Below are 21,725 nucleotides of genomic sequence, written 5' to 3' on the forward strand. Positions count from 1 at the left end.
AAAGTCATGCTGTAAAACTATGAAGCTTTGCCTGGTGCTGGTGGCTCACACACATAAGCCTAGCTACTCAGGAGGCTGGGATCTGAGGATCACAGTTCAAGCCAGCCCTGGCAGGAATTCTTATCTCCAGTTAATCATTCAAAAAGCTGGAAATAGAGCTGTGGCTGAAGTGGTAAAGTGCTAGCCTTGAGCAAAAAAAATTCAGGGACAGTATATAGGCTCTGAGTTCAAGCCCAAGGACTGGTGTAAACACACAGAGCCTTTTATAACCTTGTGGAATTAAAAGGAATGCTGAGTTATTCAGCTGATTCTGAAATCAGTACAAAAATGAACCTTTAAGTCCAAGTGTCATAAAGTAAAATTTTGGATTTCCCTTCAAACAGGTCTTGATGATATGTCATCAAGAGGTTTAAACTCCTCCTTAAGGAAGTTGTCTTTATACCACATTTAAGTCATTAAGATTTTATTAATGCATATTTATCATTGCTATTAGGAAAGCCTGCTTTATTTTGTATTTGAATGGAAAAAGGTCAGTGATCATCTTGCAATTCTCTGTTGGCATTGGTGTGGCTTTCATCATCTGTATTCTCCCATGACATCCAGAGCATAATCTATCAGAATTGATCACCTCTTACCATCCTCATCTTCTTGTCTTGGAAGAATCCTTGTATCCTGTGATTGCTTGGCTTTTCTTCAAACTTTTTTTCTCATCTTTCTCCAGGTCTCAGCCCTTTCTTGTCTTACTTTCCACTTTTCCAACTACCTCATCCTTCCCACCAACTATCACATGTAGATTTACTCAAGACTTCTGTATGCCTTGAAATTCTCTTTCATCATGCTGATCTCTCTCAAAGCTTGGTTTGTAGTCCCCAGCTGACTATTGACCTCTGACCCAGAAGTTCTACCTGCTTGCTTGACAGCATTTTTCCTGGGTAATTTTTTACTACATTATATCCGACTTGCCTAAATGGAAACTTCTGTCTAAATGATGACAAGGAATAGTTTCTCCTGCAGCTGCATAATACTTGTTTTGCAAGGCCCCAAGTCCTGTTAATTATGACCTGCCCTCTTGTCTGCTCCTGTCATACCCTACAGCCTGTCCATTCTTCCTTTAGCATTTAGAATTGATGCTATTTCAAATACAGAAATCTTAAGTCAAACTGGCACAAGCAATAAAAGCACCTAATGCGTGATCTTATATATTCAGGTATATATGAGTTATACTCAATAGAGGAAGTTTTTGGTAAGTGTGAAGAAGCAACATTTTAAATAGGAACTTTAAGGTCTGACATGATTGAAGATCTAAAGGTAAATGCCTATGGAAACACCAAGATCTGGCTTCTTAATTTCTCTCTTTGGTCTTCTGAACTCTTAGCTACATCCTGAGGCTTCCTTTTTGATTGCAATATGGTCAGGCCACCTCCTCTGTTGTTCTGGCCAGTGATGTATCAAGCACCCTTAACTCTCCTGACTTTCATCTCCCATGTTTGGTGTCTCAGTTCTCCATCTCAGAGTTTTGAATAAGAAAGTTCAGATGTACTTTAAGTTTCAGCAGAGGAATCTGAGAGGAGTTAAAGGTGATTCTCCTAGAAAAGTGGGATTCCAGAAGTTCAAGAAGAATGCAGTGGAACTGTTCAGGAAGGCTTAGAGGTAGAACCAGCATGCTATCTGACGGATGGCATGCCTCATACTGAGTCATCGGGCACATTGATTTGTTTTCATACAACTCTAACGTGTATCCTAGGAGAAGACTGTTTTCATTGTTACAAATTTGAAACCAATAATTTTCTTTTAACATGCAAATATAAGTTCAAAATTTCATTACTTTCCTAACAAAGCTGAAAGCGGTTGACTTGTCTTAGAGATTTTTCATTTCATTGTATTTTGATGTGACGTTACCCCTCATTAATCCCTTCCAGCTAAGTAAAATTTAATTAAAATCACATCACATGATGGCAACCATTTATGTATTTAAAGAAAAAGAGTCCAAAGAAGCTCATCTACCAGGCTGCTATTCTAAATAAAGTCTATTGCTTTTAGTAAGTTCTTTCTTGAATGGAGAATTGGTTATGTCATAGACTTTTCTCCAGGAACTTTGGATAATTGGGAACTTTCTTGTGTATGTGTCATTTCTGGGACTTTAACTCATGGTCTAAGCACTGTTCTTGAGCTTTTGTGCTCAAGGCTAGGGCTTTGCTCCTTGAGCCACAGCTTTACTTCTGGCTTTTTTGAAAAAGTGTTTGGAGATAAGAGTCTCACAAACTTTACTTTCTGGGCTGGCTTCAAACAATGATCCTCAGATCATTGGCCCTAATCAAGAGTTTTTTTCTAAAAGATTTTTTCTTTCTATTAACATATTTTAGTTGTACAAATGGGTTGGAGTGCTCATTGTGATATTACCATACATAAAATGTACTCCATCCAATTCACCTATTATCTCTCCCGCGTTCTTCCTTCTTAAAACAATTTCAACAGGTTTCATTGTTCTATTTTTATATATGCAAATAAAGTACTCCAACCATATTCACCCTCATTCACTCTCTCTATTGGGATATTTCTTTTAATCTACATTCCCTTTTATATGACCATGACCTGAATTTGAAATGATTTGGACTTGAGAATGAAAGGAAAGGAACTTACGTTTAAAGGAAAAATGGAAAGTAGTTTCACTAAACAAACATAATGGACCATATCAGGTATGAAAAAGGCTGACCCTATTTTGTATATAGAGTAAGTGACAAATTCTCAATAATTTAATACAGGAACTAAAACTCACTGTGTTCCAGTGCCCTGGGAGGGATAAGGGAGTACAGCTCTAATTCTTAACAATCCTGCAATCTGAAACACATTGAATTTTCCCCATTTCTCACTCTTTTCTGACACTGATTTCTTTTGGCAATTAATGGAGTGGAAACAAATATTCTCTCTTACATGGGTATCATGGTGTGTACACTTGTAATCCAAGCTACTTTGGAAGCAGAGGTGGGAGGATCTTCAGTTCTCATCTAGCGTGGGCAAAGTTAACAAGACCCTGTCTATAAAAACAAAATAAAAACCAGGAAGTGGCATAGCTCAAGTGGTAGAATGTTTACCTAGAAAGTCTATAGGTTCAATCTCTAGTACCACAAAAGCAAAATTCATAAAGTAAATTTTTCTTGGAACTTTTTCTTGGGTTTTGACTAAGACTCAATTGTAATAATAAATAATCACAAAAAAATCTACATAAGCAGGACTATATGAATATAACTCTTACTGTCTCTGACTTCCTTTGCCTCTTGTTTATGATTTCATAAATATTGTTGGTTGAGTAAATTTTTATTGTGGTAAATTATGTCACAAAATTTACCACCTAAACCACCTTAAATGTGTAATTCAGTAGCATTAAGAACATTTGCAATGTTATAAATGTCCACCACATCCATTTCCAGAACTTCCTTTAAAATCATTTCAAGCAAGATCTCCCAATTTGCCTCATTTCCCATCCCTAATAATTTCTCTTCTACTTTAGGTCTCTGACAAGTAGAGTCATATGCTATTCAATGTGTCCAAATTTCATTCCTTTAGGTCTGAATATGTATAAACCACATTTTGTTTATCCATGTATCTATTTGTGGACCGTTGGGTTATTTCCCTGTTTTGCTTTTTGGAGATAATGTGATTGTGGATACTGACATGCAAACATCTGAATACCTCCTTTCAGTTCTTTTGTGTTTATACTTAGGAATGAAACTTATGGGTCATATTTCATTTTTAGGGAACTTTAAAAATGATTTCCACAGTAGTTGCATCCCTTTATATTTACATAGGTTCTGTTTCCTCTTCATTCTTGACAACACTTGCCATCTTGCCTTTCTTTTCCTTTTCTAATGGCCTTCCTTACGGTTATGAAGTAGTGTTTAGTGGAAAGAGGCATTACTGCACTTATTGTCTTTTTTTGGGGGGGAGGTTCCGGTTGTGGGACCTGAACTCTGGGCCTGGGTGCTGTCCCTTAGCTCTTTAGCTCAAGGCTAGTGCTCTACCACTTGAGCCACAGTGCCACTTCTGGCTTTTTTCTTTTTGCTTATGTGGTGCTGAGGAATCGAACCCAGGGCCTCATGCATGCAAGGCAAGCTCTCTACCACTGAGCCAACTTCCCAGCCCCTGCACTTATTGTCTTGTATATGGTCAGTGTTGGTGACATGCCTAAGGAAGAATTTGCTTGGACCAGCTAGGAAACACTCTGTATCATCAGTCCAACATATTCTTTTGGTAGACATGTCTGCATGAATGGAGTATGAGGGAAGAATCTGTACTTAGCATTCCTTAGGATCATTCTGGGAAAAATTGTCCAGAATCAAGAGCTCTAAGTGAGGCATCCATCCTCATGATGATGGATTTTGACATAGTGACAATTATTAGGCTCTTGGTGTGTATTTAATGGATCAAGATTAGTTATGGGTGTAACTAAGTTAATTCTTATCCACTTCATGGGGGAACAACATTTCCCTTGCTTTGTTGGACTTTCCTAGTACCTCTTGGTTTTTCTCTTTAAACCAACACATACCGTCGGGAACCACTGTTAACATCAACATTACATTGTCACAACATACTTGTATTTCTTATTTCTTATTTTATGAATTCCTGAGCCAAAATTAGATGACTGCTATTTGTTCTGCTTCTAAAATACATCCTTGACAGATGGAATAAAACACTCCTGGATCTCCATTTACTTTGTTTTCTTCCGTAAACACAACTGGCAGATGACAAGGATCACTAGACTAAGCTTTCTCTCTGGACTGAGATCTCTCTGAGAACCTGATCTCCAGAATCCTTACTTGACCAAGCCTATGAACTATTACTTTGCCTTCCACTGTGTCATTGGTTCAGCGTGATTTGTGCCTTTCACATGTCATTAATTCTGTCAGGTTGTACATAGAAGATTAGAAGGAAGTGATGAGGAAGAAGTGATTTTGTGCCTAGAAAATAATGGAAAGAAGATTTACTTAGTCATTTTAAGCTACTGGAGAACTTCCTGCTGTACAACTTCCATTTTGCTTAGGCAAACACAGGTGACCCATAGTCTATGGAAATAAGGGTCTGTTTCAGAGGTTTGCTGGTCATCCAGTGTTTCCTATGCATAGACATGTTCAAAAACCAAGAATCTGCCCCCAAGGAACCATGGAACAGAGGGAAGCTGCCATACTTTGTGTGTTTACCATCTTCCATTTCTGTGGCTGCCACCTTTACGTTGCCTTCCTGCCTACCAAGGTCAGGTGGGTATTTATTGAAGGTGCCATCTATTTCTCCTTTTCCTCAATTCCCCTCACTCCACATAACATGCTAAGATGAATTCCTCTATAATATAAAACAAATAAAAGTAGTTGTTCTCAATATTTAGCTGGAGGAAAACCTAATACTGTCTCTCCTTTTTCGGAGCCACTCTTATATTCTTTCTCCCACTGCCCTAGCAAGACTTCTCAAATGTTTTGATTATATTGTCTTACAAAATATACATTATCAATTTGGTTTGTAACCTGAAACCAAAAGTCAAGGCCACCCATCAGTGATTTTTGAGTCTGTGGCTATGGCTCAGAGTTTCTGGGGCAACCTTTTCCAGCGAAGTGTTGCTTCATTTAGCCAGTCAGTCAAACTCCCAGCAAGAGTGGGGGGTTATATAAAGTGAGAGGGCAGCAGAGCTTTCTTTCCTTAGTCACCCAGCCATGGCCTGATCTCTTTTCTCTTCCTTTGGAGAGCATCTATTCTGCATCCTGAATGTCCAAAAAGGCTTATGGGGACCTTTATTCCTCAGATGACTCATACCTGCGCTCTGGAGACACATGACCTTTTGTTTGGCTCCTGTTGGTAGAATCCACTCATAGAAATGGGAAGATTCCATGTGAGGAGGAAGGGAAAGGGGCTCCCAAGGCAGGCTGGGGAGAAGGGAGTAATTTGGGAATAAGTGGAGATTTTGCTCTCTTCAAATTACATGAAGTAGTGAAAGCCCATTTCTTTTCCGGAAAATACTTAAAGAAATGTTTTTGAAGTGTTCAGTAGAAATACTTCAGCTGGAGGTATGCAATTGCATTGATGTGAATGCAGATAGAATTGATAGGTACAGATGACAAATTATTTCTCCAGAGATAAATATAGGCTTTCTAAACAGTATTCATTCATCATTCATTTTTTTTAAGTTGGAAAAAAATCTGAACATTTGAATTATCAAATGAGAAATCAGAATGCTTATTTTTCTCTCAAAACACTGTGTCCATAATAAACTGTGATAAGATAATGAAGCTACTATAATCTCTTTCCTTAAGAAACTGATCTTCTAGTGGATGTGAGATGACTATGCCTGGGGGGAGTGAGCTAATCGGATTAATCTGTGCCTTCATAGCTCTGCCTTGTTATCCACACTTGGGGGGTTTTGTAGTCAAGATGCTTGTGGCAGAAATGTAGTGGCACCAGACGCTGTTCTAAGGGCTCCTAGGAGCCCTGTGGTCGTATTAGCACAGGGCGGCCATGGGCCCCTTCTCTTTGTTTCCTGCCTATGAGGTGGGCCAGGACAGCTCAGCATCTAAAGTTTATACTGCTCTTTTGTCTTTCATTTTTCCCCCCTTTGGTTTATCTCTGTTGCCATTGTTTGTGATTTTGGTACCCTGTGTTTTGTATATAAATTTAGCTGATTTGGGGAAGGGAAGGGTAAATAACAAAATGGTGAGACAAAGGACAGAGGGTAAACCACTGCAGCAAGATACAAGATACTGTTTTAGAAGTGAACTTTACAACCTGGGAAGGAGGGAAGTCAGGAGGGGGGAGGGAAAGTGGGAGAAAACAAGGGAGGGGGTAACACTGTTTGATAATACATGTACTCATTACCTTACTTATATAACTGTAACCCCTCCCTTTGTGTATCACCTTTACAATAAAATTAAATTTTTAAAAAGAACTCTTCTTATGTTTTCAGGTACTCTTCTTATTACCCATTTGAGAGATCTTGGCATCAGCTCTTAATATCTTTTCTGCCCCCCCCCCCCCCCACACACACAAATTTTGTCAGTGGCCATGACACTGGACAGAAAGGATGCTGTGGGCTGAACAAAAGTTAGAGTAAATGCTGGCTGCATTTACTGTAAAAGGCAGGACATTCTGCTGGTCCTCCTGCCTAGCCCTTTGCATCTTCTCTCTCAATATCAATACTCATTGTCTGCTTATAACATGCTAGATGCTAAGAACCTGTACTATGCCTTCCCATCAAAACACTGCGACTATGAAAGCATATTAAGTAGTGTTGATATGAGGACTCATGTTAGTAATGTGCATGAAAGGACCAAAGTGCCTGGTGAACAAAGAACTCTCATTAAATGTCCTTCTGTGGTCAGCCAGTAAGTCTCTTCTTCTGCAATTTCTCAGGCATGTGTTACTCTCAGTTCTTAGCATGAATAATGATAAGATAATTAGGTTTATACATTCATTCCCCAGATCTAGTCCATTAAATTCTTCCAATCTCTACCATCCACACTTATGAAGCATTGCTTTTGTTTGTGCTACTCTTTGTTTAAAACCTTTCAGTGGTTTCTAAGGCTTATCCAAAATATTCTGAATTTTATCCTGGCCTCTCAAGTTCCTTTAAGTATTCTCAGACTTGGCTCAGTATTTGAATTCCTCTTGGCATTTCAACTGTCAACAAATCTGAGGTCCTTTCTCACCCACTGAAATGACTCACCCTCTTCGATTGCCTTCATCTACTAATATGTACAGGGACTCACCTTATTATTGGTGAGAGAAGAAAATAGCACATGAGCAGAGAATGTAAGAAGTTCTAGCTTTATGCCATGCCTCAGTTCCTTTCTGCAACTATAACAGAATACTTTAGACCAGATAACTTACAAATAGCACCGATTTATTTCCTCACAGTTACAGGGAGTAAAAGTCCAAAATCAGGGGTACTGAAATCTGGTGACAGCCTTCTGGTGTCTTCCTCAAGGAGAAGGAACACTGTATTCACTAGAGAGGGAAAGTGAAAAGGCCCAAGAGACAAGGTCTAAATTTACCTTTTTTTAGTGTGTTAATTCTATGCAATACAGCTAAATTCTAAGGGTCCAATCACCTTCCTACAGTCCAACCTCAACCCCACTACAACAGAGCAAAATTTCAGTGTAAGTTTTGGCTGGAACAACCATCCAAACCATGGCATACAGGAAAATGTACGACTTCCCTAAAACTTTGAGGATATTTTTTTTCTTTTTTTTTGGGGGGGGGGCCCGGTCATGGGGCCTGAACTTTGGGTCTGAGCGCTGTCCCTCAGCTCTTCAGCTCAAGGCTAGCGCTCTACCACTTGAGCCACAGCGCCACTTCCGGCTTTTTTCTTTTTACTTATGTGGTGCTAAGGAATCGAACCCAGAGCCTCATGCATGCAAGGCAAGTGCTCTACCACTGAGCCACCTTCCCAGCCCTGATATTTTTGTTTCTTTAACACTTTTTTATTACTCTACAAAGACCAATAGAGTAGTAGAGCTTACTTTGTAGCTTAATTTCAAGATTTTTCTTGTTTTATTGGTACTCAAGGGTTCATGTTTGCTTAGCAGATGCTATCCCACTTGATTCATGTCTTCCATCCCTTTATAATTTTAGTTATTTTTCACATAGGGTACTGTGCTTTTACCTGGACTGACTTTGGACCATAATCCTCCTACTTTTACCTCCCAAATAGCTGGAATTATATGCATACCACCACCATTGCTTTGTTTTTAAAATAAGGTCTTGTTAACATTTTTGCCCAGGGTGCCCTAAAACTTTGATCATGCTATCTTACCACTACATAGCTAAAATTACATGTACACCATGCCTGTTCTCAGCTTCAAGCTTTGAAGATGAGTGTATCTTTTATGTCCTTCACATTATACCATCCATGAAAATCTCTTATGTGATTATTACTTACTCATTATTGCCACTTTTTATTTGTTCCTCTAACACATACATTTATGTGTTAATTTGTAGGATTCCTTAATACTGGTTCTTTTGGGCTTGGGAAATATTGCTAGGTAGAAGGTTTGGCTTGAGTTTTTAAGGACCTCCCCCCCATCAATGACAGCATTGGAGGCAAACAGGCTGACACAGAAGGTGTTGGGGTGCACCCAGCGATTTATTATTTCAAAGGGTTGTTTTCTATAGATTAGGCTCTAGTATCTTTATGATTTCCTTAAGTTCAAAATCCTGCCAAGGAAATTATGCAACCCACATTTAGAGACCCTTGTATGTTATTTATAATCAGTTATTTTCTTTGTATTTATGGGTTATTTCACCACAGAGTACAATATTACATTCTGTGTGTGTGTGTGTGTGTGTGTGTGTGTTGTGTGTGTGTGTGTGTGTGTGTGAGTGTGTGTGTGTGTGTGTGTGTGTGTTGGTATAAGACATGGCAAAGTACTTTAAATTTAGATAACTGGTTTATACCTTGGACAAACACAGGATCCTGTCTCCCTCAACTTTAGAGAATAGGGGTCATGGTTTATTTGTCTTTGAGTCCTGTCAGCACTAGAATTTTGTGACTTTAACTATCCATGAGCACAGACAATATAAAGTGAAATGCTTTCTGATAGTTGCTTGTAAGATTCTGTCTATATCAAAAATTAAATTACTCCTAATTATAAGTATCGCTTTGGGTATAGTAAATCTAATGTGTTCTAATTTTTGTTTTCCTTTCTCTCTTCAGTTTGCTGTTTTGTGGTTCACAAGAGGTGCCATGAATTTGTTACTTTTTCATGTCCGGGTGCAGATAAGGGACCTGACACTGATGTAAGTAGTCTCAAAACCATTATTTGGTGCTAATGTGCATTCATTTCTAAGCTTTATTTTTGTGTACCCATACAATTGTTGTTTTGGCACATACTATTAGTGAGAAGATTTTTCAATTAATCTCCTGTAACTTTGACTTGTATTAATGAACAGATGTATTGTCCTTTGGAGCCCTGAGCTGCTTCTCAGAGAAATTCATAGAGGAGAATCATTAGCTTCTGTTCTTATTCTCTGGGTAGCCACATTGACTAAGTCTACTTCTTTTAATAACTCTAGGGACAGATTTTACAATGGACATAAATCACCAATTGATTTGCTTCTGGAAGTTTGTGAACTGATAGGAGCATCACTGGTTTCAGTCAATGATAAAACTTAGTTTGTTCCATATACTGTATTGTCATGATAAAACTTAATTTGTTCCATATACTGTATTGTCATGTTGATTGTAAGTGCTACTATTGGTGGAAATAACTTAGCATCTGGTTCACTGAGCTATGGTCTCTGCAGCTGCCCCATACGTTCATATATTTGTGTCATTATTCTGCTCAATTAGTCCCTATTGAGTAACTCTCTTTTGTCTCTATTTTTATGGGAAAAAATGAGACGAGGAAAAGACAGTGAGAGTTAAAAGACAGGGAAATACCAATGCCTACATTATACTGGTTAGAAGGAATGAGTTGCTTTTTCCCAGATCAATTTAGTTATTCATCCATCAATTGTGGGTGTCAAGTGCTTCCTACTTCACTGCTTGTTCCTATCAGAAAAGTTTGATTTTAAAGTAGCTTTCTCAGTATAGGCAGGGTTCAAATCTTTTCTACTTTTCCTAGAAGATGATACTTTTGTGTTGCTCTGTAGGATTCAGATTCTTGTAACTCATGTAATAACGGAACTTAATTACTTGACCATCTTTGGACAGTGTGATTCAGATACTAATGGAGGCAGCATTAAGTGGGTGCTGTAGGCTTCTGGCCACCAGGTTTCCACAGAACCCTGCCGGCCATGCAGCTAGAGGAGGCCTCACAGGTGTCCTTTCTGTATCTCTTTGTAGATGAGGGAAAACAAGTTCATGAACATCAAATGCCTTCCCTCTGTAGAAATAAAACTAATTACTGTCATTGCCTTCCCTCCCCTAATTTTCTTATGTTCTTTCTTTATGGAATATTGTCTCTGTTTGGGGGCATTTTCAAGATAAAATAGATGGAAGGTACCATATCAATTTTTCTAAAACGCTAAAGTCCTGTTACTCTTGTTTTGAAAGTGTCCCAAAGCATCATGTATTCCTTTATTTCCTTGCTCATTAGTCTCATCTTCATTGTCTTATTTTATATTTCCCCTTTTGTCATGTAATCTCCTATTATTTCTGCTGCATCAAGAATGGAAAGGGAAGTGTGGGCAGGCTATAGTAGTTTTTGTACACTTTTTGCTTCATCCAGTCTCTTCTTTTTCCTCTTCCCATTTTTTTTTTTTTTTGGCCAGGTATTCTTTATTGAAAATCCATTTTGTGCCAGCCCACATTCTGAAGAAAGATGTGCCCTTTGCCCCTAGGGGCACCTTCTGGGGAAAGATGGACATTAAAATGTCACTAATTAAAATAGGATTCGGTTACATTGAGCAGATTTACCTAAGGGAACTCTGTGTTGACCGAGAAGCTTTCCTTGTAGGCATGGAATTTAAGCCAGACTTTGGCAATGAGTAGCAAATCCACAAGCTAAAGGAACTGTGGGGTGTGAGTGTGCATACAAATGCGCACACACACACACACACACACACACACACACACACATGTGCAAATGCATGCATGTGTGTCTATTGATGTAAGGGGTCCAAGAAGGAACTGTTACAGACAAATGGAAAAAGAAGTGAGAAAACCAAGATGTGCGAAGGAATTCAGTCTATGAGAACCCAATAAATTAGAGCATCAGATGTCTTGTGAAAGATTTGGGACACATCTTAAGAGCATTGGGGTTTAGGTACAAAAAAGGTTTTAAACAGAGAGTACTGAAATTCCATGTGCACCTTATACTGGCTTCTGTTGACTCGTAGGAAGTGTAGGTTGTAGGAAGTGTAGGTTGGAAGTGGGTTGATATACTGGGGATATGTCAAAGCTACTCTTTAGGACAGGGAGCTGAGAGCTGGTTGGAAGTGGATGCAGTGAGGATGGGTAGAACAAACACATTAAAGAACCATTTAAGAGCCAGATCCTTACTTCTTGGTCATTATGGGTTTAGGGAGATAGGGAGAATGAGAATGATTCCCACGTTTCTGGGAAAAATATATGAATGGATGAAGGTCCTTGAAGGGCTATGAGACTTTGGAAGGAAAGCATGCTTTTGGGAAAGGGTGATGGGGCAAATCAAACCTTCACTTCTAATTAGTTCAGTTTGATGAATCTGACTCTAAAAGGGTGTGTGGACCAAGTGTGAAGGTTAAAAATGAGGTTTATCCTGAAGATCCAGATCCCTGCTTTAAGCCCTGGGTTGAGTCCTTTGTCCTAAGGAGAGACAGAGAGGGTTAGATCACAGTGGAGACCACTATGGAACTATGGGCAGATTGGATAGGAGAAGAAGGTCAGGGAAGGAGGCCAAGAAGGAGCTGCTAGAGAAGTAGGAAGACTTGAGTCTATCTTAACAATTTTCTAGAGGCTGTAGGGCAATTTGGTGATCATGTTGATGAATTTGTAATGGATTTTCTATGTTTTTGATATTTGTTGCAAATAAGCAATGTACAGTTTGCATAGGACTATCTTGTTTACATGGGAAAGCCTTGGTTTAGATCATAGGTCAACTAATACATGTTCATTGTTAACAATCTCTGTCAGACTTAGTCTACTTTCTTATTTGGATATTTATCATATGGTCATCATATACCCTATTCACAGAGTACAGAGATAGGAAAAGAAGTTTCAGGGAATTGTTGTTTGGGGTGGATTATAAGGGGACCACATCTACGGCCTGGTTGAAGGCTAGGTTCTCTTCCTGTGCATATTTGTGCTTTTAACTAGTTGTAGGTGCTGAGATTCACATACTAATATCCTTAAAAGTGATGATAAGAGATGGATTTTTTTTCAGTATAAGAGTCAAAGAAGTACATGAAATATTTTTAAAAGCTACAGAGAACCAGTGAGTCCCACTTGTCCCATTCACAAAGAATTGTGCATGATCTTTCATGGAGAAATTTTGTCTTTTGTTTTTTAGGGTAAAGAAATTTATGATTAGGGGTTTTATGATAATGCAGCTGTGGCATGAGAGATGTCATTGTGTGTGTACAAAGCAGTTTTACTTACTGTGCACAGTTTTGTACACACCTATTAAAAATATGGCCAAAAGAAAAGTTTAGACCAAATAGATAGAAAAGTGTTAGAGGACATGAGAATGACCAGTTAAGAGAATGGAAGGATGAGGATAAATAAAATAGAACTTAAAAGGAAAACTTTGCCCCAAGCATTTTCCCCTTGAAAAATTAAAAATTTTGGATGAAAGATTTTTTATAGCATGGAGAAGTGTTCAGATGCACCATACTGTATAACAATGCCTTCATTGAACTCACAGACCCCAAAGCATTTGCAGATTAGGAAGAAGAAGTTACAGAGCTTGTGAAACCTATAAATAGTGAGCCTACTCTGCCATCTTCAAGATGAAAGGAATAGAAAAGTACTGAAAAATCAACCAGCAGTACCCAGATAACAGCCAGATGGGAAAAGCATTCTGAGTTCTTTTGAACAAATGTTCCTCAGGGCTCAAGGAGCAGCCATAGTTGAAAAGAAAGGGCTTCTGTGTTCAATCAAAAGACCCTTGAAGATTTTCAGGCCAATTTCCCAGCCCTTTGCCCAATCTGGAGGAGCAGCATACCCCGGGCAGGCCCTCCCTCTCAAGAGGGAGGAAGAGATTCTAAGTGTCAACGCATATACACTGAGTGGACAGGAAGAAACAAGAAAGGGTTCTCAAGAACTGGCACTAGAGGGGTCAAGTCAATCTTGGGAACCAGCACTCAGCTGCTTGAAAGTGGGAATGTTGTGGTATGTGACTCACAGAACAAGTGTGTTCTTCCCATTTGGTGATAAAAAGGGCCCTTGGAATCTGGCCAGAATTTCTGTTTCAGGTGTGCAGTCTCTGAATGCAGCCCAGGGCTCTGCCTACTGCTCCCGAATCCAAGATTTTGTAAGACAACTGAGAACCTATTTTTTAAAAATTATCCTTGTTTAGAATAGCTTCTTTTGAGCTAGGGATGCAGCTCAGTGGTAGATGGCTTTACTTCTGGAATGTCTTCTTCCTCTACTGAACTAAGATTTGGATATAGTAAAGATAAACATGACCTTGTTTTGCTTTGGGCATTGGGTATAGTGAATGAGAATTTGCAGAAGAGCAGTAAATGCTGTTATCCATGCAGCCACCATTGATCAGGCGCTCTTCCCTGCCATGACCATGATAATGTGGGGTGGGAAGGCTATGGAGGGTTCTGAGGGGCTGGCCTTTCCCTAGACTTCTTCCTCCTAGTTCTTAAAAATCTTAGTTCACCAGCTCTGTCCCTCATTCTGGAACTTCTTCCTGTTTTAAAACCACCTCCATTTATTTTACATTATGCATGTTCCCAAGACCCAAATTGCTAAAAAGAAAATCAGATATTTGGTCCTTGCAGTGTTCATGTATGTATGTATGTATGTATGTGTATATATGTTGTGTATATATATGTGTGAGTGTGTGAGCTTGTGTAGGTATGAGTATATATGTTTATTAGCACATTCAATCCCTTTTATACTTTGTTTTCGGTGTGCTTAAGTGAGAACAAAGCTGTGAAACAACCCTTCCAGGGAATCTTACCCACCTCAGTCTTTCTCCTAATGCCACAATGTACAACCCTCTCACACTAAGATTTTTTTTTTTAGCTTGTACATTGTAAGAAGAGAATTCATTCTTGTGTGCCATGTATAAATAACATGGATGCTGAACAATTAATTACTGCACACATACTCTTTGGATTATTTATTTTATATGTTGGATATGGGGACATTTGATCATGTGGTCATGGTAAGATAGACCAAAAGACTTCAAGAATCTTGAAGGGATAAGCTTTCCTTGCATTTCTGTTTGCATTTTTGTTGAGCATGCTGTTTTTATTTATATTATGCATTTTCCCTAGTGTCCCTTTCCTGTCTGGAGTGAGACTGTTCACATAATATTTTTGCATTTCCTGTATCTAAACAGTGCAATAGTCCAGAATTCAGGTAACTTCCTAGGTCCTTGCTGCATCTCCTCCCCTGGAAGGCAGCCAACACACATCCAGTGGTATCAGAAATATGCTGATGCCTGCCAGAATGCTCAGAAGGGCATCTGATGAAGAAGTTAACTAACTTACTAAGAGATGGGGGGGGTTGCCTTGAAGAAGACAAAAGCATTGACTGTCTCACTTAGGGATAACCCACGAGCAGCTGGATTCTGTGGAGAACTGTACATCCAGCAGGAAAAATGACTTTCTTTTCACTGCTATGATCTTAAGAAATCTTTTATCCTCCACTCCTTTTCTGTATCTTAGAGACCAGTCAAATAAGAAACAGTGCCCGCATTGCTTAAAATTCAACATTTCAGAGATTCATTTATGACAGAACTTAAAGCATTTAAAATAAATTTAGGAATACATTTTAGTGAATTTTCCATTTCTTTCCAAGTATGTTTTTACATTTAATATAGAAATAAGATGATTCTGCGAGCAAAGACAGTTATATATTTTTTTAAAACTTGTGAATTCCTGGGATGACAAAAGAAAGTGAGGTTTGCAGAAGGTCTAGTTTCTACAAAGATGTATAAGGTTTCTCAGAATTCAGTAAAGAGTCCTGCAGGGACAATTGCATTCCTACCTGGTCACATCACTGAACCTCTGTCTAGACCTTAATTTTCCTATTTATAGATATAGATATTGAGCTTGATAATCTTTAAAGTTGTTTCTGCCCTAAATTCCTTTCCATTATTAAATGTTGTTGACTGGGGACTCCTGGTATGAGGGATACATTGTTTTGTAGGGTTTCTTTAGAAAGTAACTTGGGTAATATATCCATGTTTATTGTGCTAGCCTAGGCACATCTGTCACCTAACACCACTGTCATACATTAGGAAACTCAGGTGACCTGAATCACAGGAGGACTTGCATGCAATAAGAACACAAGAAGCAAGACGTACACTTCTTGTTGGGAAGCCCCCAGATGTGCCTCTGAGGGACCCCCTCTGTACTCGACACAGAGCCCTTCTTCATTTGCTGTGATGCCGCAAGAAACCTGGAAAAGAAAGTTATTTCAGGGAAACAAACCCAACACAAAAACTCCAGGGCTAATTCTGCTCTACAGTGGGTGGATTATTTTATGTACCAGATTCACAGTAACAGAAGTATTTCCTGCAAGGGAAGGGACTCCTGCTACATTTGTGCCAAATTAATTTAGCTAGGAATTAAAAATAGTCTCAGAGTCTTCCATCCAAATCCCCAGCTCTAAGGAGCTGCAGGAGACAGCTGCTGGGTTGCTGGAGCATCTATTGTTCTGACCCACTGAGTTCTAACCAATGAGAAGAGAGGGGACCATATATTTGCCCTGTGGTTTGTACGTACTTGGTTAAGTGAAAGAAATGCCAATAAGACCCCTTACATTTTAACTAGTCATGGGGAGACATGTTTTCTAGGGAGTCACCTAGGGGCTTTTCCACTCAGTCCTATGGTTCAGATTGCTGCAGTTTCAACATCTTTGGAATTAAAGTTTGGAACTGCATCGAAGGCAGTGGCCTGTTCTTTTCCAAATCTTCACCCTTGGCAAATCATCAGCCTTTGAGAGTGATAAAAGTGTTTGGGAAAGCTGGCCAAAGTTCAATGGAACCAGGTCAGCACAGCAGTCTCTTAAAAAGTGGGGAGAGTTAGTTCGGGTCAAAGAAAGAGAGAAGTAAGATGATAAGGTAGAAAGTTATTTTCTTAAGAAACAGAAACTATCTCTGACAGCAGGTATGAAAGAGACTTTTGTTTGTTAAACATGAAGAATAATTATGTAGCTTCCTAGGTATCTGTAGTTAACTGTCTTTATTTCCTTTTCCTTCCTTCTTCCCTCCCTCCCTCTCTTCCTCCCTCCCTCTCTTCCTCCCTCCTTTTATCCCTCCCTCCCTCCCTCCCTCCCTCCCTTCCTTCCTTCCTTCCTTCCTTCCTTCCTTCCTTCCTTCCTTCCTTCCTTCCTTCCTTCCTTCCTTCCTTCCTTCTTCCTTCCTTCCTTCTTTCCTTTATGGAAATATGGATTGTGACACTAGTTTTATTTAATATGCTGAAAAGGCTTTAGATGAAATATATGAGTGAGAGGCTTCCGTTTTATATTCCTTCCTTCGTTGCTTTTACATTTTTATTTTCCAACTGTCTTCTTTTCTGCTACCAGATGAGCTACATCAAAGTATTTTTTTGTCTCTGCCATTGATGAAAACTACTTAGTTCTTCACATCATTCTGCACAGTTGTGCTCTCACTAGGGTACTTGCTTTAAAAAAAACAAAACAAAAAAAAGCTTCCTTCCTTTCTTCCTTCTCTTTCCCCTCCTTCCTCCTTCCTTCTTTCCCTCCTTCCTTCCTTCTTTCAAAACTCTCTTCCTCCCTTTCTTCCTTCCTTCATAGTAAGCTGTTGTCGTACTTAGTGGTTGTGCTTATAAGTGATTTCTTTTTTCTAGAAAAGTCTCAAGTTTTTTCTCTTTGAAAACTGAGTAATCAGTAAACAGAAAATACATATTCCTCCAAGGAGAATCTGTCACTGAGTGTCTGATAACCTGTTATGATTTGCCTTTAAATTTTTGGATTATTTTTAGCTGCAGATGAGACTTTCATTGAACTTTCACTAGAGCTAAGAATGGAGAGATGGCCATTTCATGTTACTTAGGGTATGCAGGGAAGTTACACATGCATATAGGTCTTTCCTACTTTTTAAAGTTTTGTCTTCACTCTTTGGAATTTAATTTTTTTTAAATAAAGCAGACATAGGAAATAGCTGTTGACTAGTTTAGACAAAAAATTGTTTTGATGGGCACCTTGCTTATTTTTCTTGAGTCATCTAGTATCGAACAGTACACAGTACCAATAACCAAATTACCTGGACCTGAGTGCTGTTGTTAGAAATGACATCTGAGGATCCTGCCCCCCAGGAGCCACAGAGCTGAGAGATGCTCTGCACAAGTCATGATGTGTTTATGGTATTACCTGACTTTATGCTATCAGGCATATATTTGTTCATCTTGTGTCACCACTAAATGTATCTTGAGCATTTATTTGTGGTAAGTAGTATGGTGTGCCAATGCTAAGAAAAAAAATGGCCATTTCTTCATCTTATGTACAGGGGTAGTTATGCCTGTAAGTAAACATGTAATTCATATAATAATACTTCAGTGGATCACACATATAAATACACTAGGCCTATATTATTCCCATTGTATGAACGTGTGAATTATGGCTTAGATGTGGAGAGTTTCTTTCTGGAGTTCAGTAGTACATAGAGCTCTAAGGTTTTGAACTGGATCTCTTTTTTCCATACCTGTCCTCTTTCCATGGATCCACCTGATTGCTTAGCAAAACCGGCTGGAGGGGCAGCTTTTTAGTCAGTGAAGGGAGGCTCTGTGTTCCTGAGTAGAGTTTGGGATCAATGAAACTATAAGACAGGGGCCTGGCTTTTTTGCTCAAGGCTGATACTCTGTCAAGAGCCATATCTCTACTTCAGGCATTTTTTTTTCCAATTAATTGGAGATTAGCGTCTCAAGGATTTATCTTCCTGGGCTGGCTTTGAACTTTGATCCTCAGATCTCAGCCTCTTGAGTATCTAAAATTATATGTCAGCCACTGATGCCTGGCTGAGAAATCATATCATCTTTAGATATTGACAGTGAATTCATCCACAGGAGAGATTCACTGGTATTCTCATGAAGACTGGAGCGGGCCTAGCCACAGTGATGGTGGAAGCCTACAGCAGTTTGCAGACTCACTCTGGGTTCTTCTGTGGAGAGTGAAGATGGGGTTTTTCAGGACACTGCGTTTCTGCAAAGATTTAGTTCAAGTGGCTTTTCCCTAAGCTGAAAGCTAGCCCAGGGAGCTTTTTGGCTCATGCCGGAGGCTTGTTCCTGGATTCTAGTGAGTCACCTTTTCTTCACAAGCTGAACTCAAAATGCAGTTCAATTAGCTGGTTCCTTCCTCACCTTGGCTCGCTTTTCAGTTTTCACTGCTCAGCAAATTTTCCAAAAGGTGGCTCGGGAAGAGTCTAGGCTAGAGACGAGTATTTCCTGGGGTGTAGGAAAGGGAAGAGAGTTTACTGAGGACTTCCCATCTGGCATTCCCACTGTGCCATTTATTTATTTACAGTGGGATTATGGACCCAAAAAACCTGCCAAATTTTAATAGTGGCTGTGAGAGGTTTAGTTCTTTGCCATTTGCATTGTGTGGCACTAGAAGCTGTGAGCAAACTAGACTCCTAGTTTGCTAGTAAGAAATAGGTGGTAAGAAGGTAGATTGTTGCAGTTAGTTTGTTATCCATTTATTGTACTTACTTTTATAATCCAACATATTCCCAAGCAAATTTTTTGAGAACGATATACCAAGCTGTGGGTTGGGAAGGAGTCAGCTTCTGTGACAAATATTACTGTCTTCATGTTACAATTGTCATGAAGTATTGGGACAGTCCTGACCATCTGAAGGCTTCCTAGATTCTCCCCCAAGGGAAGGCTGCCTGGTTCTTACATTGAGGAAATCATATTGGATATGTACATCACTGGCCTTGTTTTCTTCCCCCTGGCATCTCCTTTTCTTTCCAAACTAGAGCTTACTCCTGCTGTTTTCATCCATGTAAGAGTAACCAGCTGGTCATCTGTCCCTAGTCTCCCAAGCCAGAGGCCTTAGGGTTATCTGAGTTGTCGCCATCTCCCATATCTAATAGGTCTTCACCTATACCTCCTCTCCACCTTTGTAACTACCACTTGGTGAAGGCCTTCTGGTGTCCTGGGAGTTGAACTCTGACTCAGAACTCTGACTCTTTGTCTAAATATCCTAGATATTGGATCCAAGATTTTTCCTTGTCTAAAACCCTAGATATTGCCTCCCAGGAGTACTTTAATATATTAAAAAGAAAAACAAATCTGATCCTGCCACTCCTGTTTCACATTTCCCACGTGTTTCTCCAAAGTCCCACACTGTGACCCCATGGGCTATTAGTGACCTGCCTTGCAGGGCAGGCAGCACTGGTGTCTTACACAGCGGAGACAGTTTTCCAGAGGGCAAACCTTAGTGTACACACAGAACCAACTGCCACTGCTTTGCTTATGTCCTGTTGACCAACACCCAGACTTGCTGTAAAGGGTACTAATCAGGGTTCTCCAGAGAAGCAGAACCACTAGGTGTGTTTGTATGTATCTGGATATGGAGGCTATGTCCCAATAGTTACAGGTTAAGATGGCAAGTTGGAGACGCAGGAAAGTCATAGCTCCAGTCTGATTGTAAAGGACTGAGAACCAGGAGAGATGATGATGTGGGTTTAGTCCTCATCTAGCCAGCCTTCACTGGCCAGCCTGACACCCAGGAAAAGCCAGTGTTTCAGAATGAGCCTGAAGGCTGAAAAGAAAGTCCCAGTTTGAAAGCCTTCAAGAAGAAAAAATTCTTTCTAACTCTGAGGATGGTTATCCTTTTTAAAAAATTCTGTTCAAAGCTTCAACTGATTGGATGGGGCCTACTTCATGGAGACGTGCCTGTTTTGTGTGTGGGTGTTGAGTGGTACTGGTAGTGGAACCCAGGACCTCAGTCACACTTTACCACTGAGCTACACCTGTAGCTCAACTGTTATTTTGGATTGATATTCCTGGAAATGACTGGTAATTATACAGCTGTTCATCTGGAGAGGTTTATAATGAATCACAATTCAAGAGGAAGAGAAATAATTCAGCAATTTCCTGTATGACCTGACTTTGCTGCCATCATGACTATCCTATGCCTACCTGTGCTAGGATACATTATCTATGTAAAGTTGCAGAGCCGTTGTGCTTCGTCATGAGAAATTTATATCACTTTGGGATTGGTATATGAAAGAACATATTTTGAAATGTGCAGAATATAAACTGTTTATCTGGATGGCCTAGTTTTGCATATCATGAAACACATCTAGAACATACCTTTCAGAAGACAATTGTTTAGCTGTTCTGGCTCTACAGTTTCAAGACTCTAACTTGTCCCTCCCCATCCCTTGCAAAGGAGGACGCTTTGTAGAGGTAACATGGGGTATAAATGTTTAAAACATGAGTATTTCATACTTGGAAAGTGATCTTCTCTGTGGAGGATGGTGATTTCAGGTTTCTAGATATTAAGCTGTATCATGACTCATTTGTTCTTAAACAAGTCATTCTCCAGTTACTAAAATTAATCACAAAAGACCAGGGAAGCTTGAAAAAGAAGAGGAGGGCACAGCAGTTTTTTAAAATTAGAACAACAGGGCTGCTCTCTTTTGCGTTTGTTAGATTTGAATGATGAGCCAGGATGAAGGTAATTCATTTTAACCATTTCTTTCCAGTAAATATTAGAAATTTAGAATAACAAGATTCAGGAGCAGGAGTAGAAGAAAACTGGTAGGCAAGTTGGAATTTTGAAGAGAAGCCACAGACATCAGTGAAAGGAACATGGCAAATCTATTTGGAGTCATGTGTTTGAGTCCAGTCATAGTCTCACGAAGTAAACTGCTGTGTATCTAGGTACAAACAGTAGGGAGTCTAAAGAAGTAGCCCCTGGAGAAGTTTACAGTTTGCCAAATGGTTATCTTCTACACAGCAGCCAGAGTGGTGCTGCCCATGTATTCGGTAGATCAGGTTATGCAATAATCCATCTAAATGATCACTTCCCTGCCTCAACCATTAGAGTAGAGTACATACTTCTTACTATGATCAGTGCAGCCCATCAGGATTGTGATCTGTGTCCTGCCCACTCA

The 21,725-nt window shown here is 39.5% G+C and overlaps 1 protein-coding gene across 1 annotated transcript in view; it reads left to right on the forward strand.

Annotated features, from left to right (window-relative positions):
* The window catches only part of Prkca (protein kinase C alpha), a 378,576-nt gene that overhangs the window by 151,463 nt on the left and 205,388 nt on the right, over positions 1-21,725 (forward strand). The window contains exon 3 of the mRNA XM_042702635.1: positions 9,692-9,774. Within this exon, the coding sequence (XP_042558569.1) occupies positions 9,692-9,774 (83 nt within the window). The remainder of the gene's footprint in view (positions 1-9,691; positions 9,775-21,725) is intronic.

The sequence above is a fragment of the Dipodomys spectabilis genome, unplaced genomic scaffold (assembly GCF_019054845.1).
Source record: "Dipodomys spectabilis isolate Male_0828 unplaced genomic scaffold, ASM1905484v1 ptg000329l, whole genome shotgun sequence".
In the NCBI taxonomy this organism is placed as follows: Eukaryota; Metazoa; Chordata; class Mammalia; order Rodentia; family Heteromyidae; genus Dipodomys; species Dipodomys spectabilis.